This window comes from Coturnix japonica, chromosome 21 (assembly GCF_001577835.2).
Source record: "Coturnix japonica isolate 7356 chromosome 21, Coturnix japonica 2.1, whole genome shotgun sequence".
In the NCBI taxonomy this organism is placed as follows: domain Eukaryota; kingdom Metazoa; phylum Chordata; class Aves; order Galliformes; family Phasianidae; genus Coturnix; species Coturnix japonica.
Genome location: NC_029536.1, coordinates 3,011,076 through 3,037,036, shown reverse-complemented (window position 1 = coordinate 3,037,036; position 25,961 = coordinate 3,011,076). Strand labels below are relative to the sequence as shown.

Genomic DNA, 25,961 nt, shown 5'->3' with positions numbered 1-25,961 from the left:
TTTCCCTCAGCCTCGTGTACTGTGCTAATTAATGGTAATCCAATGGAGGATCCCAGAGCGATGCTTCTGCATATTTTTTCAGCTTATGCTGGTGCTCCTGTGTTCTTTCCTTAAATAATTAATTATCATTACTGCCTGCTGTGCTGCGGGTATGTGCTACTGATCTCAGATCCCAGCGTATTTGCACCATTTCTGTTCCTGTCAGCAGCTCGGGTTTGCTCTTTGCATAGGCTTTCATGTTAAGACCTTCATTAACTGGCAGTGGGGTATGGATTTCAGTGGCATCGAGCTTTGATGTCATTAAGTAGCAAGCTGTTAAAGGAAGTGCCACCTATTTCATTGCTGTGACTGTTTTTATGCAATTAAGTTAAATACCAAGCAGAAAACAGATGCCTTTTAGTAAATAACGCTTAGATAAAAAGGCTTTGTGTGCTTGCTGTCCTCACTGGTGGGAATTAGAGGGAAGCAGCATTGCTGCTCAGCTCAGCAGGGAGTGGAAATGCAGCTGGGTGACAGAACAGAGTGCCACATTCGTGGTTCATCCTCAGTTATTCCTATTCCCTTCCTAGTCACTGTGCTTTTGGTCTGCACCAGGGTATGGTTACTTTGCCAGGATTTAGGGCCCCTGGTAGTGCTGGAACAGGTAGTTGGTGTATGTCCCAGCTGGAGGGTCTTGGAAGATAGCAGCTTCTGCTTTTGCTGGATAAGCTCGAGTTTGAACGTTGCAGTCTTAATGGAGCGCTATAGGAAAGTGGCCATGCACCGGGCTTAACACGAACGTGATTTGTCTGATATGGCACCTCCAGAGCGATGCTCCTCAGCCCTGCTGCGCTGCCTGGGACAGCCAGAGGAAAGCCGGAGCTCGTGGGGACGCCTGGCACTGCGGGGACGGCTCCGAAGGACGCTCCTCCAGGTAAGAACCCGGAGCCGGGGCCGAGCGGGGAACCCATGGCTGGGAGAGCCCATGGCTGGGAGAGCCCACGCCCCTTTATCTGACCCCGCCCCCATTGCAGCCCCCGCCCCCATTACAACCCCCGCCCCTTCCTCCCGGCCGCTTTCGGGTGGTGCCTGCGGCGCTGCCGCTGCCCTGGGCGCGGGGACGCGGCGGGTCCCTCCCCCGGAGCCGCCCAGGCGCCTCCCTCCGTCCCTCCCTGCCTCGTCGGGCCGCCGCGGTGAGTCACGACGGAGGAGGCGGCCGCTCCTCTCCGCTCCGCACGGCTCCGTACGCCCGCACCCACCGCCGCCCGCAACGCAGCACCGCCGGGGCCGCTCCGGCCCCGCACGCAGGTGAGCGCGGCCGCCCTTTGTGCGCGGCGCCCGGCCTGGAACAAAGGCTCTCGTCGGGCCGCCCGCCGCCCCAGGCCTCCGCGCCGGCTCCCGAGCCCCCTCCTGTCCCCGGAGCGGGGCCGGAGTCCCGGGACTCCCCGCACTCCCCGCACCCCCGGGCCCGGCCTCGGCCACCTGCGGAGCGGGCGGGCGCTGCGAGGCCGTGGCCCCGGCGCACAGGTACGGGAGGTGCCCTGTTCGTTCTCTGGCATCATCCCTTACGTCATGTAGCACCCTGGCTCAGGGCGGCTGGGTCCCAGCCCAGAAATGGCTGCGTGAAGCAGTTCCCTCGTCAGAGTGTGCTGGGGGCGGTGGGACCGACGGTGTCACCTCCGTGGAGCTCCTGCAGCTCCCCGTGCCTGACCGTCACCTCGGTGTGTTGGATGATGGGCTGCTGTGGGTCATCTGCCCTGACTGCAGGCTGTGTGTCTGCTCAGGGTCTTCTAGAGCACCTGGAGCAGCACTAACTTTGTACTAGGTGTAAAGATGGGCAGCATCTTATCTACGGCAGGCTGGCTGTAGTTCTGTCTCCTTTGGGAAGATGTGTGAGCAGCATCAGTTTCCAAATCAGAATGCAATTGCATGCTAGAAAGCAGACAAGAGATGAGAGTTAACATAACATCCAGATGCCCTTCATCAGGGTATGTTTGACTTGTAGACTGATGTTTGTTTTCCCTCCCCTCAAGAAGAGGATGTTTTGTTCTGCTGTATATCATCTTTTATTTGACCATTCCTCATCTTGGTACATTTAACAAAGTAAGCTTTGATGCTCTGTGGGATGAGAGGAAGACATTCTGCAGATGCGATGGTTAATAAAAGCCACCAGGCCAGATGCGAGAGGGATTCTGGTGTGTTTGCTTAGGTTTCTCCTCCAGCTTAACTCTGCTATAGTGATGTCTGTATCTTGGGAGCATTTGGGGAGCATTACCTTAAAAAAAAGTTAAAAATAAAAATCTAAAATGCAGGTTTTCTGTTTAATTGTTGTTGGTCCATGGACTTGCAAGCTGTCAGCTCCTTTTGCTCTTGATGTTTTTAGAGCTCGTGTGTGATACAAGGTAGGTGTAAAATGATGCCAAGGAGGCTGTGTACTTAAAAGGACTTTGTTTTGGAAGTAGGAGACCTTTTAGTTGAGAGGAGACGATGCTCAGGTTTGCATCTTTTGTAAACCCCGGCTTCTCTCTCTTATTTCAAAGACTGCAATAGAATTAGATGGATGGTAGTGACAGGTGTACTTCAGGAGCTGCTTCACTTGAGCATTAGCTGAGAAAGCATTGTCCCTTATACCATAGTTCTGGTAGAAACTGGAAGCTTCTTCTATACAACTTAGAATTGTCGGTGAGGTGATTTGAGTGCTCTGTTAGTTGATGTGGTGCAGTGTAAGAGTGAAAAGGCTACAAGGAAGCCAACAGGCCTGAGTGAACCATGGAGCAAAGGCCACTTCCAAAAGTTAACTGATAGGGATTGGGGGAAGCTTTGTGACTTACCCACAACTGTTTCAGTTAGCATAGCATTGGTTTGGCTTATTTGAAGCATTGCCATTATGGAAAGTTAACACACATGCATTCAACTGGGAGGACACTATAACCCGCAGGAGATGGTCCTGCAGCCTGATAGGAGTCTGGGCATATTTTGCACTGTCCTCAATGCTATTCTGTCTCTTAAGAATGGATGGAGCTTGCAGTTCTTTCTCCCCATGTCTTCGATTGGCCATTAAAACAGAAAGCAGTGAGGCAGCACTGCTGGTTTTGCTCATTCTGCTCTGGTAGGTGAGAAAAAATTAAAGATTGGACAAATGAGGAACTTCAGTTGGTAATTGAATGAATGGAATACACTTCTGACACTGAGATTTGTTTGGAGAGACAGCACTGGGGGAGAGCTGTGTAACAAGTGTTCCTAAAAGGGAGAAAAGGGTATTAATGGTTTCTGCTCACTGGTGTTGATTTGATGGAATGTAACAGTGTTTATATGTAGTTGAAATGCCAGTTTGAATTTAAGAAGGGTAACCGTCCTTCTCAGTGACCATCCCTCATGTTTTACGGGACATCACATCTGAACCTTTGTTTCAAAAGCAAAGTGAAATGCCCCAAAATCTCATCCAGAGTTAAACTGATACAGGAAGAGCTCTAAAAACCTTGTTTTGGACTGACAGAGTCCCATTGGTTGGGGAGCGGAACTACAGCTGGTAGACTCAATTGCACTGGAATTGTTCTGTTTCCTGCAAGACCAAAAGCATATTTGATTTTTAGAAACTACCTTCTCAATACGTGTTAAGCATAAAGAACAAAAGTAGAAGCAACTTCAGCAATCAGCTGTGTGTGACCATGAGCGAGCTGTGAGACTTTGACTCGATTTATCCTCCTATAAAAAATGAGTTGACTAATTCACAGGGACGTTGCGATGTTTAATTAAGTGTAATTGTTTTGCGTTTGAACTCACCTAGGTCTTGATTTAGTGCACACAGAAGTCAGTGAGGAGCTTTTAATTAATTTCTTTGAGTTTTAACGAAGTGTACGTGTACACACAGCCGTGTACACCTGAAGGAGATGTGACCTAAATCTTTGCAGCAGAGTTTCTGAAGGATGGGAGTGTAAAGACTGAAGCAACTTGAAGTAAATTACCAATGGAGGCCTTTTGTACAGCTGGGACGGGAATAGTGCAGTCCCATTGCACTCCGACATCTGCTGCTGTAATAATTGAATTGAAATTGTTTGTGCTGTGTCTTACAAGGGATGTTGATGATTTCATTGTGTCTTGGTGGCTTGTTCACTTGGTCCAGGAGGGTCATATTAAGCTCAAAGACAAATGCGGAAAGTGGATGTTGGAGCAGAAATGATCAGCAATAACGCACTTAAAATATAATTAACTATAGGAATTGATGCCAAATGGAGAAAAGTAGGAGCATTCACATCGTTGTAGCTGCTTTTTTGCCAGGAATGCATTTAGATGCCAAATAATACTCGGTTTATGTGGAATTTGGGAAAGTGTTTGCTTAACTCCAGAGGTCAGAAGTGCCATTTTTGTAAGGGAACTTTTATCACTGCAGCCACAGACGGCTGCAGGGTGTATCTTCCACAAATCACACACAGCATTTTGCAGAACTTTTCTCTCATTTTACTGCCATGATTCTTAATCTGCCAGCTTTTACAAAGGATACTTGAATCCTTAAGTTCTTTGTGTAATAGTGAATGTGTGTGAAGAAATACAGCTTTGGCACTTTGCTTTTACTGCATCCATTTCACTTTCTAAGTAGCTGCAATTTTTGACATAACTGCCACAAGCTCCTTCCTTCTGTTGGTGCTAATAAGGATGCACAGTTTTTAACATGGAGGAGAATCTGCCTGATCTTTAGTGTTGCTTTTAATGGTCCCTGAGCTAACACCTTCTGTTAGTATTCACATTATTGGAGTTGGATTAGTTGCAATATGTTTTATTGCATGTGTGATACCTGTATTCTTGGTAGAAGGAACTTCTGTGTCTCCTTATGTGATCCTGGGGTAGGCTGCTCCAGCCCTGAGTGGTGCTTCACACTCACAACCCTTAAAGAACCTGCGGTCAGTGTGTGCTTCTCTCCAGCCTGTGTGCATGTTATTGGGGGAGTGCTGTCAGACAACGACCTCATACATGGTTATTTCACAGTTTAGGGCTAATATAATTAACTGTATGTACAAAATTGTGACTAGAGAGGAAGGAAATTGCATCCCTGCTCCTGAGAAGTAGGAAATCCCTTGGAGGCAAGAGTTCCTTCCTTGTAATCTCGCTTTACCAAAACCTACAGGTGCCAAAACGTCAGCAGTAAAGTTGCTTTTCAACTAAGAATTCATGTTAAGTTTGCAAACATTAAAAGTCCTCTCTTAAAACTGACAAGTTGTTTTTCTTCCTTTGTTCTGTCTCCATCTTCGGTGACCTAAAGGGGGTAACCAAATCCCTTTTCATGTGCTTCTTGTTTTAACTCAATCCTTCAGAGAAGAGGTGAGCTGTAATGCTTCTGCACATGGGGTTAGAAGAGCCCTATAGGCCAAGCTAGAAAGCACTGCCAAGAAATCTTTCACTGGCATTCTTTTATGAAGGTCCTAAGAGTGGAGGTCTCTTGCCTGTATTTTCCAATAATATTAATGATGTTACCATGTGATTTAAAGGTTCTGTGCTCTGGGTATTGAAAAGCGTGTGATCGGGGAACATACTCATGTTAGGTAAATAGCCATTAATCCTTGACTTTAAACAGGATGTATTAATGGCATAGCTCTTCAAATGGCTTAGAAACCTAAGCTATATAGGCTCAAAACTAAAGCACTTCTTTGGGTTGTTGTTTATTATTATTATTATTATTATGCAGAAAGTAGCACAGGTTTGTGCTATTCTTTTTTCTTTCCCTTTGAAGGGCAAGGTGGGTGTTGGAAGGGCTGTATTCATCAGGGTTTTACAGCCAATATTGCTGTATGAAGCCAGAATGGTTAGACAGTGTTGGTAGTCAGCAGCTATTAATCTCCATGTGTCCTTGGTTCTGACACTGTATTTTGCTGCAGTATTGTGAAACATTAAAATGCTGGTCACCAGCCTAATAACTGCTCCCATTTTAATTGCTTTACCAAAAGAAATCCAGTTAGCCATAATCTCTGCTATAAAAGTGGTAGCTCTTTTCAGTGTGAGATGCGTGTCGTCTGTCATTTTATGGTGTTCAGATGTCCACACAAATTACAGGGCAGTGTAAGTCACGTTTTGGATTGAAAGCTGTCTCAAATATGCTGGGAGTCTGTAGAAACCGTGCTGAGGAATACCAAAGGACTACCTGTAAGTATAATGGTGCTTCAGCAAGTGGAATAGTGCAGAGAAGCACATGCAGTAGGCATTGCTCTCCGTCTCTGCCACTTCTGGTTAAACAGAACAATGCAGCATGCTGAGAACTTGGTCACTGGACCACAGGAGCTTGGCTCCAAATATGGCACTTCTGGGTTTAGGGGGCTGTTATTGCAGGCTTGTAATTAGAAGTTAAATATGATTGTTATTTTAACTGCTTGCAGATACGTACTGGAGTTTTGTATGTTCTGGTTTCAGGCCGCTCCGTATGGGTTTGTGACTGTTAGTAATGTCACTTGCCTTTTGTTAATGGAGGTTGAAATGTGAAACTTCTGTGCTATCCAGAGGTTAACAGCAGTTTAATTTCAGAAATCTGAATGCAATTACAGTATGGAAATGCTGGAGACAGATACTGAAGTGTTTCTCCATTAGTGCTGCCTGGTAATGAATGTACAGTTGTTCATGTGTGTTTGTGCTCCGTGTTCCATTTCAAGCCACTTGAGAATTACTGAGGAATGCAGAAAGAACATTGAACACCTTGCGCATCCACAGATGCTTGCATCAGTTTTGACACTGTGCTCCATTGGATAGGAGGATTATGAAGGCATGATAAGCTTGTTTTAGGTTTATTAGGAAGACTGAACTGATTTATTGCTTCTGTGGTCAACCAATTATTTCAATGTTTATGGTGTAGATCGTTTGCATCCCATGAATTAAGTTGCGTTGTAGCCTGTTGAGTTTGGTTTCTGTAACGTTAATGGCAGTCATCAGGAAAACCCAGTTATAATGCTAATGATCCATAAGTCTTCAGAAGATGTATGTGCTTGTGCTTTGCCCTTGGGGCTGTTCCTGGTATGAACACAGGGCAGACATGTGCTACAGGAGTCTGACCTTGATGTCTGTAGCCTATAGCCCCAAAATGCCATACGTCACTGATGGAGATGTTATACGGGGATATATTTTTTCTGATACATGTAGCAGAAATCTCTTATTTTATGCAGTTTTCAAAAGGAAAATATTTTGATTCTGGTAATGTACTGATAAAATTGTCACTTATTTCTGGTGCTCATTATTTTCACTAGTTGGATTCAAGTTAAGTTCAAACTATGGAAACAAAACCAATGTCTTCAGGCTTCTCAACCAAAAAGCTTTGTTTTCTCTTTCCGGAAAGTTAGGATATCTATAAAGAGTCCAGTGGAAAGCATTGTTTTGTCTTGATGATGGACACGTAACACTTTTTTACAGCCATGATTCTGCTGTTTGGGATGCCCAGTAGTTAAAGTCATTAACTATCTATCATTATGGCCTAGTTTCCTGTTTAAAGGTTTGTAGCTTTGGTATAAATAAAAGAAGAGTTGCATTGAGCCTCTGAGAGAGCTGCCGGTGGTCAGGACAAGAGCAACGCTTCATTTCAGCTGAAGTAATGTATTGCAATGCTTCTTAAAAGTTGTTTCTTTGGCTTGGGATAAAATTTGGGTATTAACTGCAATCACTACGTTTTGTAACTTTTTGAAGCGTTTTTGGCAAATTACTATTTCAAAATAGTTTCAAAGGTTTTGTTGCTGTGTTAATACATTCAATTTCAGAGGCTTCAAGTTGACTGCCAAAAAACCTGTACCACCCCTTTTAACTTCATGAGGGGTGAGAGATGTCTTCTGTGCTAAGGCAGACAGCAGGAATCTGGTTTGTGTGTGCCTGAAGGTCAGGACACGAGCTGTAATTCATGAGAATGGTGATTGTAAAAGTAGGATGGCAGCTGGGGGTTGGAACTACATGATCCTTGAGGTCCCTTCCAACCCAGGTAATTCTGTGATTCCAGCATTGATGTAAGAGTAACCTCATTAAACCATGGCACTGGTTTGGACTGTTCCCTTCTGGAAGAGCGAGGACTGCAGTGGTTTTGTTTAAATCTTTGCATTTAGGAGATGTGAATCTATCACTGGAGTTCCAGCTGGAAATTGACTCAAATCTGACACTGGGGTCCAGGTCCTGTGATAAAGTCGAAGATAAAGCTGGATTTAAAACAATAAGACAAAAATAGACAAATACTTCAGCTCTTACCATTCACCTATAAATAGGTAGCTGTTATGAATTCTTCCTTGCCGTATCCCTCTGGAGATGGAAATGAATCCAGCCTCCAGCTGCCTGTGACTGAAGGTCATGAGTCAGATAGAATTAGAGGAAAATTGGTAGCAGGATTTTGCAGACTCTGCTTCCTGACTTGAGGTTTCGGGCTCCAGCTTGGAAAGCTTTCAGTGCTCAAGCTGCTCTCTGTAAAACGGCATTTGAACATTAACAAGGCTTCAAGGTGCTGCATCCCTTTGCACTTGGAATTTGCTGGTTTGACTGTATTTTGACCATTGAATACTCAGTGGTGTGGTGGTGGGAGCTAGCAGCTTCACCTTAGGTAATGATATCAGAGAGTTAAGGGGATCTCCTCATACCAGCTGTTAGCTCCATTTGTACAGTACAAATGGAACCTCTGGTGGTTGGGTTCATTCACCGTAACTCCTTATCTGAGCCTTTCTAATCCTATCCCAATAACTGAGGGTTTTTTGCTGCCTCCGATAGAACAGATTGAAGAAAAATCTGCTTCTGTGGCTGAACCAGCTCCTGTTGGATTCTGCGTGAATCTATTTGGTTCTTGTTTCTGTTGGGATATGAAATGTCCTTTGGTTCATTTTGGAAAAGCAAAAAGAGGTGGGGGGGAGGTGTCAGGAGTTGAGAAATATTTTATAATAAACCTTTCTGTGGCAGTGCCCAGAAAAAAAGCCCTTCCAGGTTTTGAGTTGGTAGGAGAGGAGGCGGAAGTGAGGGAAATGGTTATAAATCTGTCCTTGTTGGCTGCTGTGTGCTGGAATCCTCCTTGACTGAAAGAGCTCAGTCAGAGCAGCTCTGGCCAGTGAGCCCAAGTTTCCCTAGGAGCTGTTTCCATCTGCTTGTAAAACAGAGCTTTCAGCTGAGTTTGTGTCCAGAGTTCTCCCATCTCTGGTTTATTTTTAATGTTTAAACAGCGCCATTGATGTTCTGAATCTGGTTAGGAAAAGGACAGGAAGTGGCGATCTGAAAAGGTAATATTTTATCTCTGTATTACTGTACGGTTGTGTGAAGGTTTAGTGGTTGAAGGGAACCCTGTGTGGTTCTTCCATTCTCTAATGAGAGGGATTTTTTCTTTCCATGATGAAGTTTTCATGGCCATGAGCAATGTGGACAGCCAAGGGAGCATCCTTTCCATTAACAGAGTTTATACTTAGTCCTCTTCTGTCTTGTCAACGTAACCACACAGTAGTCCAACTCCTCAGGTATACGTACGTCTGCTGTTTATACTCTCATCCCAATTTACTGCCTTGCTAGGAAGTGCAACTTCAGTCCTTCAGTGAATGAGGTGGTATTTAAAGTCATCCTTTTGTAAAGGGACAGGCTTGTGTCTGCTGCTTCCACTGCCGGGTGGATGGGCTGGGTAGGCAGAGAGGAGGGATGTCAGGCATGCAGGGCTCTGCCCAGTCCACATGTTGGGCCTTGCCAAGCAGAGAGCATTCCTTCGATGCTCACCCAGCCCTTCTGCAGAGTGAGGGATGGGGCAGCTTTTCTGAAGATTTACTGCTTGGGAAAGGGAGCCCATGGGTTTTAAACCCAAATTTGTCACTTTAGCAAAGCTGGGCTGGCAGCTTTGGATGTTAGATGCGGGGCTTCCTCATTCATTATTCTGTCTTGTGAATCATATTAAATATAAATGAGAACCAAGTTTCATTCCCTGTGTGTGCCAAGCAGGGAAAAATGAGGTGACCCAGTTATGTCCATTTCACAGCGTGTTGGATGCAATGGGACCAACATGAAGGATTTAGTCATTTAACACAGTTTAGTGGGAGATACAATTGTTGCAGCCTAAAGGACAGCTTTTGAAATGCACAGCCTGGTCGTTTTCAGGAGAGAGGAAGTTGTTATTCTGCCAAATGGATGAGATGCTGAACTTCACTGTTCACCCTGCTGAACAGTCATACCTGGAGAGACCAGTTCCATGTTGGGAGAACAGCATGTACTCATGGCTTCATCACCTCGTGGCATCTCATCCTTTAACAGCAGTAATTCAGGGCACGACTGCCAGGAACTGAGCTGACACCCCTGTATTTCTTGGCTTAGACTAATAAGTATCCATGAAACTACAGTGGGGCTTCTGCATGGTTTTGCCTTCTGCTTACTGAGCATGAAAGGCACTTCTCCAGAAAATTTAGATTGAGATTGTTATTCATTCAGTTGAATCTTTTTTAACTCAAAGGGAGGTGAGCCTGACAGCCTACATTTATTTCTAGATTCACATTCTCCTACCATAACTTGTTTGTTCCCTTGAATGAAATAGCACCTATTAATGCTGTGGAAATTCCTTCAGTCCGGTATATGGCAGTTCATATTATTCCATCTCCCTGTTTGAGATCACACAGATCAATATCTCGTCTTTCAGGGATTTTCTCATTCTTTCTCTTCACCACTTGTGGGGACAGAAGGGCAGCAAATCAGAGCTGAGTGCTGACAGAATGAGCAGGGGCTGGGCAGGAGCAAAACGTGGGTATGAGTGAGCACAGAGGGTAATTGTAACCAGGAGGAAGAATGAACTGGGTGGATTGCTGTGCAGCAGATCTGTTGGGGCTCGAGATATTGTGAGCGTAACTCGTTGTGGTGACGATTCAGCTGTTCCTCAGCTGTCTTGCTGAACTCTTTCTCCTATTTTGCACTTCTTCCCTCCCACCCCTAAAATACACAGTTGCAAAATATTTTTGGATCTTATTTCTTTGGATCTGTTGGAGATGAACAGGGAAGTGTTGGTTTATAATCGGAAATGTTGGATGTATGAGCTGATGTTCGTAACAGTTCGGAGTTGGTTGGTACAACAAGGCCACCAGGTCTTGTAGTTGTTTTTTTGCCCTCGTGCATTTAAGAAGTAATGATGTGATTTATCTGACTTAGCTCAGTTGTCTTGGACCTTCAGCAGTGAAGGTGTGTGTCATCAGAGCACTCACACTATGGGCTGGCAAAGAAGCTCTTAAGGTACGGTGTGCAGGCGTGGTGGTCTGCCCATTGATTTACTGAATTCCTCTGAATTTACAGGGCTGGGAAAACGTTTCATCTTCCTGTTCTAATTTGTGTTTGGTGTTAAACACAACGAATGCATAATGACTATTAGGGGTTTAGGAGAGGACTGGGGGTTGTAATGGTAAATACTGTGTTACTGTGAGTAGGACGTAACACATCTCAGAAGTGGTTTGCTCCCATGTACTAGGCTTTTCCTTTAGGAAGGAGCTCTCACAGGTGTGCAGTGAATATCTGCTCACTGCATGGGGTTACTTTGAGGCGTGCAGGAATGAGAACGGCAATTAGTTACTGCAAATGGTCCTGTTGTCAGTGCTGTAGATGATCTTCCTTGGGACTGCATATTTAGAGGGCAAGAACAGTGAGAGCTAATTAACAAGGTATGGTTTAGATAGCTCAGGCGATTTCTCTCCTCTGGAGAGGTGAAATGATTCTTTTAAATGATAAAACGCTAAAGCTCAGCTGCCTCCAGGACTTGTTAGTAAGAGCTGCTGCAGAGAACATCTGGGTGAAGCTGGCAGTGTTTTGAACGCAGCCTTTTTCTCTGATGAATCTGGTACACAGAATATTGAGTAGTTGGAGCTACCCCTTCCTTGTTTCTCTGCTAGTAATGACACCTGCATGGGGGGGGTGAACAGCCCTGAAAGATGTTTAATTAGTCTAGCTCTGCTTTTGCATACCGACTTTTAAAGGGGGGTGGGGGGAGAAGAAAAATGATGCGAGTATATGCATCTTCTCTAATCAGATACGAAAGTACAGCAGCTTATGGTAATTAATACACAGTGATGCTGTCCTGAGTCACAGGCTCTTGCTCTTCCATAGCATATAACCCTGCCTGTGGCAGAGGGGTCAGAGCGGTGATCCCTGAGGTCCCTTCCAACCCAAGCCATTCTGTGGTTATTGGAGACTTGAACTACCACTCCATTTGTGAGTTCGAATCATTTATCTTACATGCTAACGTAATAGACAAGAAAACTCTTCTTGAGCCCTGGTACCCAGTGCCAGCTGCCTGCCACAAGGCTGGAAGAAGAAAATCAGAGCATGTAACTGTTGGTTGTTGTTGGCTGAACACTACGATTGGTTGGAAAAATTCTGTGCAAAGGACTTTCTTGCCCAGCATTGAAATGCCAGTCTTGTAATTACTATATTCACATACCATACGCATAGTTGAAAACAGTAATTTTGGTTGAAGTCACCATGCTTTCCATTTCTCCTTATTTTTCCTCAAATCTTTGGTAAGCTACGTCTGTTGTGTTGTTTTCATATCTAGAAGAAATTACATGTCACTACATCTATTGGCTTTTTCAGGGAGCTGGCTTTTGTGCTTAAAGCTTCTCATGGACTGCAGAGCTTGAATGCCTCCCATTCTCTAGTGATTGGGAGTGTCGCTGGTATGTACAGGGTATGGATCTTGCAGATGTAGAATGAGTTTACCTTTAAAAAAAGCTTATTTAAATATAAGGATCTACAAACTCCAGGCAGAGCTTTGCTGTTATGGATTTTTGGCTACACCTCGATATAAAGCTTTGTGCTGCCAAAGGTATTGGGTTTAAGTTTTCTGTAGTTTTTAACCTATGTCTCAGCTTTGTATATTCCTATAATGTTTTGCTTTTTTGTTTTCACAGGGCCGTTTCCTCATACTTCTTTCTCCAAATCTGGCAGTTAGTTGGGAGTGAGCACGTGGATTATCTGATCTTCGGTGGTTTTTAGAAGCAGGTATGTTGGCAGGGAAAGCTCTTAATGTTGTATTGAGTTGGGAGGGGACAGGGTGGGGATGGGGGAGCTTTCCTGATCTGTGTACCAGAAAAAGGGCAGCAGGGTTAGGGAAATTCTGCTGGGTCGCATTGCATGATGTATGGCAAATGAATGTGACTTTCTTGGGAAAGCCAAGTGGGTAAGGACTTCAGTAAGGCTTTCCAATCCTTTGTTTCTAAAGATGGATTGTATTGTTTTAGAGCATAGACCGGTTTTGCAAGTGGTTGTGGAAATATCCTGATTTAATTGCACAACACATGTATGGTGGGTAGCGTTTGTCATCCTAAAGGGCATCTGCATGTAACAGCAATGGAGAAGTGCTTTTCAGTCTCAATATTGTTTCAAGACTGTTCTCCTTCTTTAACTGTCAAATAGGATAAGCTGTAGTTGCAGAGTCTTTGACCCAGTCTGATTGTGCAGTAAATGAAGAGCAAAGCACTGTTGCTCTGTAATCTTACTTTATACGTGTGTTGCAGTAGTTTTTGACTTGTCTGAGTACTTTTCCCCTCATGTTGCTGCTGCCTTTGTAAGGCATTCCCTGAATGGGCAGGTTTAACATTTTTGTTATTCTTCCTGTTAAATATATAGGTCACAATGTATCCATCTCTGTTAAAACTTGCTTTAGAAGACCAGATTTAAATAGGAACATTACATCGCCTCTTTTAAAATATTTGATATATTAATAAACGGCTTGAAGACTGTCATGCAGGAGAAATATGAGTAACTATGGGTATTTACTGTAGATCTTTGTAATGCCCAGTACAAAGTGGGATACTGAGTGTGGGTCTTCTGAGCTGGGCTACAAGCAGCAGTGGCGTTTTCTTGATGCTTGTGTGTAGTGCCACCTATTGGCAGATATTCCATATAACTTCCATTCTTTAACCGTAGGTGTGTTGTGGTTGTTGGCTTTGTTAATTAAAAACAAAAGACTTCAGGCTTAAGAGATAACATTTCATCTACTTTTATTTATCCAGTGTGTGCTTCGTGGCTGTGTGTTCTGCATCCTGTTCTCATGTTTTATGTTGTTTATGGGGGGGAGAAACAAAAACAAAGGCTCCTCTGTCAGTAATTCTTTCATCTAGGAGTCACGTTGCTCTTTCTTCACTTCTGCAGCAATGTAACAGCAGATAATGAGCTAGGAGTGTCTGAACATCAGCCTCTTTCAGTCTCTGAGTTGAGCAAGGCCCTATTCAATTATTCAGATTTTTTCAAGGGCTTCTCTGATGAAGTTTGTGATTTCTCACACGTGTAGTCAGTAAGTGTTCTGCCTGCTGCTGAAAAATAGTTCAGGAATTAAACTGGCCTGTTGTTCCTATTACGCCCCATTACCTGTTTTGATTCATCTCTTTCTGATCTTATCACGTCTCCAGGAAATCCAGGAGCTGGCAGGAGGGGAATGAACCGTGAGGGCGTCCCCGGAAAGAGTCCGGAGGAGATGTACATTCAGCAGAAAGTGAGAGTCCTACTCATGCTGAGGAAGATGGGATCAAACGTAAGACACGCTGTCGCAGCCTCTGCTTTGTGGCTTTCCAGATGTAATTTTGTAATAGCTGAGGTAGTGCTCACTGAGATGGGCAGATGATGGTCTGGCTGTGTTACTGAGTTGTTTTAGCTATCATTGAGTTAGCCATTATGCTGTGATTAAATGCAGTCGAGGAGGGTTTTGCATAAATACAAGGCTTGTGATGCTTGAATCTAAATCTGAACATCTGATTATTTCTCTATTTCCAGCACAATTTTTCATTATTGTGAAACTAGGAAAATAAGGCAGCTGTTTTAAAGTGACTTTGAATCTCTTAGTGAATGTGAGATGTACCAGCTTACAGCTCTAGCCTTGCTGGTATTATAATTTACCTGAATATTAGTTAGCTTAAATGGTTGAAGATTAAACTAGAGGTAACTCTGATGTTTCCTATTGGAAAGTCAGAGATGATGTCTTGAGTTTTTCTTTATTATCCTTCCTGCTGACCAGCTCTTTGTATGTTTTCAGCTGACTGCCAGTGAAGAGGAGTTCTTGCGCACATATGCGGGTGTAGTGAATAGCCAACTTAGCCAGCTGCCTCAACACTCAATTGATCAGGGTGAGTGCTGGATTTGTTTGCCTTGTGTTTATTTCTTTTGCGATCTCAGAAAATACTAAATTTAGGTTCCTATCTTTGTGTAATAATATACTTCCTATTTAAACCCATCCTGCAATTTGAGGTACGTGGTTCATTTTTTTACTCTAATTTTGGAGGGGAACTGAAGTGTAATGTCCAGCAGGATTCAAACTTCTGAGATACAGCACAAACAGAAATAACTGCTGCTGTAAAACTTCCATACTTGTTCTGGTAAGTTATAAGCTGTTTAATAAACTATTTTCATTAGTTGCCATACGGTGTTATTTTAATTGGGTTTGTTTGGGTTCCTATTAAGGAGATGAAGTAGGTGTTGCATTTGTGAATTCTTTAGAAGTCTTGGTAAATAATTCTGTGGTGTTATTCTGAAGCTGCAGATCTGTTCTGAACTGAAAGCTGCTTTCTGCATGGTTTTTCTCCCCCTTCACAGGCCCGGTGCCAGATCACATTCATAATGTGGGATTTGGTTTGGGAGGAGGTTTTTTTTTTTCCTTGTGCTGGAAATAACTGAGTTGAGGAGAAATTTAATATAGATCTGAGACATTTAGAAAACCATTAAAAAACTTGTACAGACTTGCACTTCAGTTCTAAGCATGCATTCATTCCTCACATAGCTGTGGGATTGATGCAGATAGATATGCTTGTGGATTTTGGCTCAGAATTCCTAAACTTTTCTGCCAGTCTCAAGTGAAAATTTGCCACTTTCTCCTCAAAAACTGAGGAACGCATTGAGATAAGAACAAGTGCATTTGTTACCAGAGAGCTGTGATGCTGCCTCCAGCAGTTTGGCATTTGTCAGCTTTATCCCTAAAACAGTTACATGCTACACAGTAGAAACAAAAAGTATGCTGAGTGGTCTCAGCTTTGGCAATGAAGAGATGCTAAAAACAGGAGTCCAGCCAGAGGACAGAGATACTTGACCAGCTGTGTTCCTATACATCTCGATCTAACTTCCTTGTCTAAGCTGTCTGGTTTTATCATCTATAACATTAGCCAACTGTTTTCTTTTCAGAGGGCTTTGGAGACTTTATTCTAATATTGTTGGAGTGCTTTAGAATTCCTGATGCAGTGTTGTAGAGAAAGATCTTGTGCTTCGGGTTGCTTTTGGTCTGTTAAGATAACATTAAGAAGAACCCCCAAAGGATGCTCTTTCTGATACAGGCCATAAACTTGCAGCTGAAAAAACGAGTATTGACATAAATTTTAAATTGAATCAAAAGAGAGATCAACAGATCAACAGTTAATTGTTTTTCTAGACTCCCTAACCACGCAATACAGGAAATGTAAGAACCTTATACTTTGTTCATAAAGTTGTCTTTGTTCCAGACTTGTACAGATGCCAAATGATTTCTCTGTCATCATTTTCTATAAGTCCTTGAGCATTCTTTAGACCTCTTCCCTAGGGAAGTGAAATCCTCCATGTTAATGCTCACTTTGATCTGATCTGTGATGCTGCTGCCTTTCTTGTGTGATTTGACCCTACGATCCACCTTCAATCCTCCCAAGTTATAATTGAATGTTGGCCTCACCATAAAGGTTTTTCTCGGTATAAGAAAACAGAACAAAGAAAATATTTAACTCTTCAGAGAGCTGGAAAAAGCCATCAGTCCTTTCCATAACCAGATATGCCATCTTTTCAAATTAATTGGAACTTAGCACGAAGAAAAATTGAAATGAGGAAACCGAGCCAAATAGCATTTCCTCTGGAGGAAGATGAAGCTGCAGCACGCTGTAAAGGCGTGTAAGCAACTGTAATTTATTGCTCAGGACTTTGATCCCCAGAAAGTCTCTGCAGGTTTTAATAAGTCAGTTATGCTAACACTGCTCTGTGCTTTTTTTCCTTCCATGATTTTTCTTCATTGAGAATCAGCACCAGCTGTCAGGACCCTTTGGCTGCAGCCTAGTGTAGGTGAACCATTGCTTAGATTCATCATGAAGTTATCAAAAACAGGGGAAAACATCCATAGGTGTCCAATTTGCCACCTAAAGGTAGATTTAATCTCCACTAGATGGCATTATCTTGCACCAAAAACACTGTCCCAGGTCCCAGCACTGAGGTACTTTACTGCTTTATTTTCCTCAACGTTGATCAAAGGAGTTTTCTTCCCTTATTTTCTAAAAACATTGGGTTTCCTATGCAGGATTTTCGTAGTCTCTATGCAGTTTGCCACACACACGCTGTGTGTAATTAAGGAGTTACTTACAAAGACTTTCCAGGTTAGTGGATTTCACAGTCTTCCTTCCAATAAAAGGTCCAGTTGCTTCCAGCCCCACCAACCTTTAGTGGCCTTTTTCTACAGCAGACACACATGGGGCAGAAAGTTATTTCATACTCTTTCCCAAAAACAGAATGACCTTCTTGGCCCTAAAAGCTTTAGTACAGACCTGCACACTTTAGTCCATCAAACGAGCTGCAGTCTGGGCCCACATATACAGAAAGCTGTATTATATTTTCCTTAAGGATGGAGGTGGATGGTTTTGAGTTTTTTAAGTACATCACAGTCTCATTAATGTTTTCCTTGCTGTATATCCATGAAATACTGTCTTAGAATGGCTGTCTTCCTGTGGTCCCTCACAATAGTTACCAAAGTGAGACTGCTGAGCTAGTCTGTGTGCTGCTCCCTGCTGGCTTTTGATAAAGATCTGTCAGCTCCTTAGTTGAATCTGTTTGGCCACGGGAAGTCATTCTGCAGTGTATATAGCTGCAATGTATAGTTACAGCTATGTGACAGTGCATGGGGGAATGAACTTTCCACTCTGAGTTGAGCTGATTGCATTGCTGGATTATTATTTTTGGATCATTTCTGAACACATACATGGAAGTACAAAATATGTGGCGTTTTTCTTTGCTGAAAGACTCTTAGCTGACACCTGTGGCTTTTGCTGTTGTTTTGTTTTCATGGCTCCAGGGATAACTGAGGAATCTGAAGCCATCCCTCTGCAAACAGTGCCTGTATTAGAGGGGGGGGATTTGATCAGGAGCTGTTTCAAGATGCTGCTTGTTAGTCTTCTTTTCTTCCCTGCATTGCAGCATCAACTAGAGAAGCTCAGCTTTGTTAAGTTTCTTGAGCTTGAAATAATGAAACAAATGCTTTCGTACATATTTTTAACAGAAGCAAAATGCTTCTCAGGAAGTGAAGTACACAGAAACACCTGGGAGGGGAAAAACAAAATCCTGCTTCTCAGTTACTTCAATTGCTAAATGGTAGGCCAGCACTTGGCTGCCTTGAGTCACTGCTCTGTGGTGTATCTGCAAATGGAAGCTATGCAGCTAGTAAGCCTGATATGTGAATTATAAGACCTTGGTGATTACAGCTCTCTTGTTCCTATAGCAACAGGAGTGTCATGCTGGTTCTTGAAGAAAGCTGGTCCCTTAGGGAGCGCAGTGCTGAGATGCAGGCACACGCCTTGGCTGGGTTAGACACGTCCTCTGGATGGTAGGGTATTAAAAATGGATCTAGGCTGCTCGTGGAGTTAACAGGGGGACTGCAGCCCTGAAATAGCAGATAGTGGTGGAGAAGTCGAGATATTAGAGCTCTCCTTAGCACTGAGCATTTCCTTCCTTCTGAACACCACGCATGTCTGACTGCGATCCTCCTCTCAGCAGCACATGTTGTATTTTTAGAATGCCAGACTAGCAGGATATTAATACTGAGAGCTTCACAGAAGAGTTAATGTTTGGATGGTGATTAAAGGAATGTGTATTTAAAGATCTCAGGGAAAGCAAATATATATATATGTATATATGTTTTTCCATTTGGCATCTTTCTGACATCCATAACACGTTTACCTTTCTGTTCTCTGAAAGCTGTTCAGGTTTATTAATGTTGCAGTTGGCTGCAAACAAATCAGTTCCATGTATCTGTACGCTGTTTCAAGAACACTCAGATGTAGCAGCTGCAGGTAGCACCTTGTTTGGGGTCAAGGCGGTGTGTTTCTAATCCAGCTTGTACCTTATTGGCTTGGTGTCACTGCCAGCGCATCCTTGCTATGGAAAGCTACAAGTTAAATATTGTGAACTGTAGGAGGGATTGGGGTGTGAAAGTGCAAGGCAGGAGTGGGAAAAGCATTTTTGCATTTGAGATTTTGAGGCAATGAATGTTTTGTTCATTAAGGAGGACGGCAGATATTCTGTTCGGTATATGGAAATCCCTCTTTCAGTGTAGAAATGCGTGCACAGAGAAGGAGAGGTTATACAGAGAGGAGTTGTATATATAGAGTGCAGGGTATTTGTGGGGTATGTATGTACCTTCTTCATTGTTCTTTACATTAATCAGTGGAAGTGCAAAGCTCAGTGCAGGATGTGCAAGAAGTAAACATGGCCCACAGTCCTATTGTCTTAGCTGCAGACTTCAGGCAATGTGCAGCTTAACTTTATAACCTGTGCTCTGGATTTTCAATTTTTCACTTGATTAGAAAGAAAACATCCGCTGTGGGAGCCAAGTAAGACTGTTGCAGAGGCCTTATTAATTAGTACTTTAATCCCTGCTTTCCTTTCACTGCATAGAAACCCCTACTCCGTTCTCTGGACGTGTTTGTATTTGTACATGAGCACAAGTGGCTATAGATGTGCTTAATGAGCAGCCTTGCTCCATGGGTTTCATTTAGCTTTGGCTAGCTTGGGTTTCAGGACTCGATGTGAACAAAACCTGTGCTGAGAAACCTGCATGGGCTGTTTCTAGAGAAGTGTCTCCAGGTTTTTTGGCTACGAGGTATCTTCAGAAATACTGTCATACCAAGTGGCTCCTGGAAGAGCATCCCTTTCAATAGCGGGGCGCACTTTTGCCCTTATTCAAGCAAGGTGGTTATTACTCAGCAGAGAGGCTTTTCAGATCACCGAAATACCACTAGATATGCTTCTCAAAATCATACAGTGCCTTCTCTTTGAGGAACTCAAAATGCTTGACAAACTCATTGCTGGAACCTTAGTGTTTGCATTGGAGATGACAGGGGGTAGAGCTGATTGCACGCTGCTCTGAGGCACACGAGATGGGTGCTGTTCTGCTGGGTGCTGTGCCTTGGGGTTACCCAGCTGCTCATCAGTCTGCCTTGAAGGTATTAGCTTTTATTTGATGGATCAAATGGTCCTTTATAATGTGATTGCCCGAGGCTCTTGCAAATGGCACTTTGTGTGTATTTCCTGCAAATGAAACCATTGGTTCTTCTGCTACAATAGAGAAAGGATCTGAGGAGAGAGCTGGAAGTAATACTGCTCAGAGTTATGCGTAAGTTTATTCTTCACTGATCTTGTATGGGGCAAAAAAAACCTCCAAGGTGTTTTCTTCATGAATTCAGGCAACTTTAAAGCTGCAGTTGTCATAATTACATCAGTGACAAAGCAGGAATTCAGTAGTAGCTTCTGTGCTGATAGATTTCGTTGTGAAAGACTGCAGCCTTGAATTCCAGACTAATTCTCCATCCCACTGATCTCCATTGTCATCTAGGATGCACACAGTAGTAATGCTAAAGGCCTTTAAGCATTTTCCATGTTTTTATGCAGTGTTCTTTACCACAGTCTTGCTTTATTCTTCCACTGTTTTATAATTTGACTCTTTCTGCTTTCTGATTGCATTGGCAAGCTGTGCTTCTTCTGTTCTCCTGTTGAGTCCAGGCAAATGGCACATTACCAGCTCATGCTGACAGTGTCACTGGCATTGAGGCTGTGCCACATGGGCCCAGAATATGAGAAAACAGGATCTGGTGAAGTGAGAACCTGCACTTCAGTGATAGCTATTTTGATTGTAAAGCCAAAATGAACTGCGGAATTCCCGGCGTCCTTTGCTGAAAGCTATTTCTGCTCATCATGTGTTTTCAACTGCTGTTCGGTCACCACAGCAAGCTGTGCAGAGAGCAGCACTGAGAGCTGGGCTTGCTCAGGACAGGCAGGAGTACTGCCTGGTGGGTTTGTGGGGCTGTGCAGCTGGTAGGGAATGCTGTTTCTACATGAAATTCACAAGAGTGCCTGTAAGAATGACTTTGTTCCTATTTAGCCTGTAGAGAGGGGAGATGTCAGGAAAACAATCAACATCTGTTAGATAATCCAGCTCATCTCCGTGCCCATGCGACGTCACTGCTGATGTTGCCGTTGCTAGGCTGCTCCAGCTGCTCTGGGCTCACATAGCAAAGCTTCTGCAGCTTGAAAGGGGATGCATAGAAAATGCAGAGCCATAGGCTGTGCTTCACGTGCACTTGCTTTGCTAATGATTTCAGTGTCATTACTCCGTCACTGTTGTGTTTGTGGTCTTGGAAGAAAAAATATCATCGTGGAAGCTTGTGAATTCAGAGCTGGATTCTGGTGCTGAGTGCCATTAATGTTCTGATCAAGGAAAAAACAGTTTGTGGAGGAGATGAAAAGGGAGAAGGCTGCAGGGCTTTTGTGTGTTGGCAAGAGGGAACACCGCAGCAATTTCAGATATAGTTCTAGAAAATGTGGGTCCTGCATATGAGAAACAAATTACTGCTTGGTACTTCAGATTTCTTCCTTTGACTACATAAAACAAATAAATTGTGGAGTGGGTAAAAATAAATGTGGTCACGTTTCATAAGCAGTGATTTAGTTGGTTTCTTTGGGGGGGAATTAAGCACCTTCTTTTTCTCTCCTTTTAAGTCCCTTCTTCCTTCTGTGTCTCAACTAAAGAGTGAACCAGAGAGCTGAGAGGTGATATTTTGGCTGGCATTCATACAGCTGTAAATGAGGACTTCTTGTTAGTCCTCTTTTACCTTGCATGCAGGTGTGCACAGGAAGTTGCTTGGGGCACAGAGCTGCAATCTGCTGCTGGATGTGCTGCAGGTGGAAGGTTCTGAGGAGCTTCATGTGTTGATGCTCTATCCGTGCTGAATCTGAGCTTTCCAAACCCTGGTAAAAGATATCTGCAAAGCAGATCTGAATGGCACAGGCAGTCAGCGTTGCTCATAGCATTTCCTACTTGGTTGTCTAATCCTTTAATAGAGGCTTTGAGGAAAACCTTATTAAGCAAAATTATCCCAGGCAGACCAAATTAATTAATGAAGGCTAAAATGGTCATTTTGAGTCATCTGTTGTGCTTAAGTGTCTCAGATCATTTGATTTTTTAGAAATTATACAGACAGTGACTGGTGGTTTCATCATATTTTCTAATTGATTAAATAAATGCTGTTAGGGGATCTGCAGATGAAAGAGATCATTTACTTTTATCTGACTTTGTTGGGGATCAAATTTTTTTTTAACCAGAAATGAAAAACGTTGCATTCAGCCCTTCAGGGTTCTTTCTCAGTTCTTGTCTAGACAAGAGAGATTGATTTAAATTGCTGATTTGACACTGCCACGTGATGTGCTTTCATTTCCCCATTGTCCTGAAGAAGTTTCTCCTTAGTGCCTGTTAGACCATGCTCTGTGTTCAGGAAATCTTGAAAGCTGATTTTTTATTTTCTAAGTGTTATCTTCTTTTGAAGAATGAGAGCTTAGCATGCAGTGTTCTTTACAAGCCTTTATCAGACATGATTCTCCAGCTGTTCAGGGCTTCCTGCTATAAGAGCCCACTTGGAAGACTTGGAGGTGGTTCACAGGAAGGCAATAGCATGATAGAGGACATGAGTTTTAATGGCAGTTACACAATGGCCTCAATTGAGGAAAAGAGCCCATGCTCTGATCTCTTCTGGAAAAGATTTCTTTAGGTTAGGGTAAAAAAGATCATTGCTTAGCAAAGGTAGGTGTCGGTTCCAGTTCAAAAATGAGAAAACACAGCCTTCTGTTCTCTGTGCTCTTTCCTCTCCTGTTGATTTTATGGATGTCTAGGATTACAGTTTAAATACTGCATCCATCTACTGTTCTTTAATGGAAGTAATCACGGCATACATTTTCCTGTCTCTATTACAGGTGCTGAGGACGTTGTGATGGCATTTTCCAGGTCGGAGACAGAAGATAGAAGACAGTAATTACAGGACACCTGAACGACACAGAGCTGGAGAGGACAGTGTGATTCCTGAAGATAGAGGAGGATGGCTGAGCGTTAATAAGTTCCTTTGCCCACCCTAAGTTTTCCATGGTTGTCCTTCTCCTTTATAATTTTGCTTCCCTTTGCCCAGCCCTCAGAATGCATCTCGTAGCCTTCTGTTCCTATAAGTTTTTGCTACTCAGCCGGGCTGTGTTAAGTAAGGACAAACCTAAAGGTGTATTTTTGATTGGCTCAAAGGAACAGACTGTGATTGGCTAAAGGAAGACCTTTTTTTTAAACTTGACCAATGAAAACCTTTTCTCTTATTTTATTTTCTATTCTAAAGTCTCTCGACATCCTACTTCTAAAGAAGCTTTTCATGCTGTGGTGCTTATTTAGGTCAAAGTTGTGAATTTGAAGAGGGTTTGATTTGGCTGCATAAAACTGGAAGCAAGTTGTGGTTGGTTGACAATGCAAATGCTTCATCTTCAGTTGGCTTGCAGGTGTTTTGCTGACATCAACATTTTCATTGCAGAAGGCTGATGTTTTGGTGCGTTGGCTATTACTTTATCCTTACTGACTTGGGGAAAAAGACAAATGTGCTTTGCAATATTTATTACATCTATACATGTATACATGCTTGCTTGTTTGTTTTTGTTTGGTTGGTTTTGATTGGCTTTGAAATCATGTTTTTCCTTCCCTCTTGTCTGCAGTGTTTCTGATGCCATCAGTTTTTCCATACTCATCTGCTCTGTGGCCTCGAGCTCTTTTGGGAGCATGTGTTGAAGGTGTGTTTAGTTCAGTAAGCCTACCTGTTTCAGCTGGAACGTGGAGGTCACCAGCCGTTCTGTGCTTCTGTGTGGGCTGTGCTGTGAACTCCTGGTTAATCTGGTCGTTCAGGTGGCTTCTCTCTTTGCTTCTGACAGAGGAGCTGTAGGTATTTTGCAGGAATTGCAAGAATGAGAACTATGGCTGTGACGTGAATTTGCCAAATTTGTATAGAGAATATGTGAACTTGTTTGAAATACGACGTATAGTTCCACTTTAACCTTTTAATTGCTGCACGAGACTAGCTCTCATACAAGGGAAAATTAATGATCGTTTAACTTAAATCCAACTTTCACTGGGCTTTAATAAACTAAGTTCCTAGTCACTTGAAAAATGATACGTGCTTTGGCTCCCTGAGACTGTTTGGTGAGATGGAAATCGTCTGCATCCTGGATAACAGCATTTTTCTCTAGGCACTGGTCCAAGAGGTAGCAGCACTGCATTAAGCTGTCCAATGGTGAGTGACAAGTGACACTCAGGTTTACTATTTAGTAGTTGCAGGGCCTTCAGACACACACAGATGCATTGACAAACTTAAAAACCTGCAGTGAAATGAGTGCACTGACTGTTCAGGAATCTGCACCTAGATTATCAGAAGCCTAAAATTCCAAGCACTGCTGCCTAAAACCGAGCACTTCATTTCCTCTGGTGTGTGCAGATCATTTGTACAATACTTCCAGATTTTCCCATGGGTTGCACTGATTTTGAAATGTTTGAAAACCTATTAAAGCAGAAATCCATTCATTCACCTGTTCCTGGCTCTTTTCATGTGGTGGTTAATTATTTGGAGTAACAGCTCTGGGATCTGTGACAACGTGACCCTTTCTCATGGCAAGAAGTTCTGACAACAGGATGCTGTTATGGTCTCACAGTGGGGGGAAGAGCTTGAAAGAAACCATAGAATGCATGCAAAAGGAAGAATGGACTTTGTGAGCGTGAGGAGAGAATTTGTCTTGAGCAAATAAATATGTAATGAGAACAACTGTACATTTATGAAAGAAGGTCCTTCTGGTTCTGTTACTGCTTTGTATGGTTCAATGTGGAAGTTTCTCTTTACCCCCCGTTTGCTGGGGCTGAATGAAAAACTATTTCATTAAAATAAACCAGGAACGAGCCCAAATGATTCTTTACATCTTTACTTGATTGCCTAAGGGGCACTTTAATCTTAATTTCATTGTAAAATGGACAGGCCATAAGGGGTTAATTTAAAGGGAGATGAGTGGTTCTGATGCTGGCTGGAGTGAGTGAGCTGGGTTGTGGTGGCCTGTTGTTGTCAAGCTAATGTGCTTCCTCTGTGCATTTCTGAGCTGTTGGATCTTCTCAAGGAGAAAAGTGTTTGTGGTTTAATCTTTTCACTGAAAATGTAAGTGTTGGGGGGGGGAAAAATACAGTTTTTAATAGCTTCTCTTGTTTCTTATTCCATTCTTATACTGCTGACCGACTAAATGCAAAATGTTTGCTTCATCTCTATGGTCTTCTGTGTAGACTCCAGTCTTGGATTATGAGTGACGTGTTCAGGATACATTGAGCGATGTCAGCATGTTGTATAGCACTGTGCTTTGGGATCCAGAACCTGGAAGAAATGTGGTCTCTTGAGAATATTTGTGCTGCCTTTATTACCTGTAGCTTCTTGGCTCCTCACAGATGATTTCTTACCTTCAAATCAGGGCCAGCATGTTTATATTAAAGGATTGCTGTATAAATCAGGGAGAAAGTAGTGGAAAAGATGACTTCCTGATATTCCCCTTGAATTCTATGTCTAATTGTTTATCTTCCTGTTACAAAAGCTAAACACCTATTAACACTGTGGAGCCTGGATTAATTGGGAGGGAGAGGATCCTGCATGGAGTACATCAGCACAGCTGACTTGTTTATTGCACGTACGGATTTCTCCATCTTTTGCTTCTGCCTTCCCAGGCCAACTGCTATTGATAAAGGGAAGCAATGCAGCGCTGTACAGGTCAGAGGTTAGCACAGACCTACAGAGAAAGATGTTGATGAATACAAAAGGCTGTGCGGTTCGACTACCAACCAAACTGTGCTTAAAGCACACATCCTTTAGGATGGCTTCTTGGCATGACACGTTCCTTCAGGTATTCCAAACGTGTTAACAGGCTTAAAATCTACTTCTCCTTACAGTGTT

General features: G+C 43.1%; 1 protein-coding gene across 1 annotated transcript; it reads left to right on the top strand.

The window, feature by feature from the left end:
* The first annotated feature begins 1,073 nt into the window (after positions 1-1,073).
* Positions 1,074-24,938, top strand: CTNNBIP1 (catenin beta interacting protein 1). The gene is made up of 5 exons (XM_015882415.2): positions 1,074-1,287; positions 12,831-12,921; positions 14,331-14,452; positions 14,951-15,041; positions 22,933-24,938. Exons 3-5 carry the CDS (start codon positions 14,357-14,359, stop codon positions 22,989-22,991), a joined length of 246 nt encoding a protein of 81 aa, XP_015737901.1. The 5' UTR covers positions 1,074-1,287; positions 12,831-12,921; positions 14,331-14,356; the 3' UTR covers positions 22,992-24,938.
* The last annotated feature ends 1,023 nt before the right edge of the window (positions 24,939-25,961 follow it).

What these genes read in the sequence shown, in the direction of transcription:
- CTNNBIP1 (XM_015882415.2), top strand. Translation starts at nt 14,357, where the DNA reads ATGAACCGTGAGGGCGTCCCCGGAAAGAGTCCGGAGGAGATGTACATT. An exon ending in TGAGGAAGATGGGATCAAAC is followed by an intron (nt 14,453 to 14,950) that starts GTAAGACACGCT and finishes GTATGTTTTCAG; the next exon opens with CTGACTGCCAGTGAAGAGGA. An exon ending in TCAACACTCAATTGATCAGG is followed by an intron (nt 15,042 to 22,932) that starts GTGAGTGCTGGA and finishes TCTCTATTACAG; the next exon opens with GTGCTGAGGACGTTGTGATG.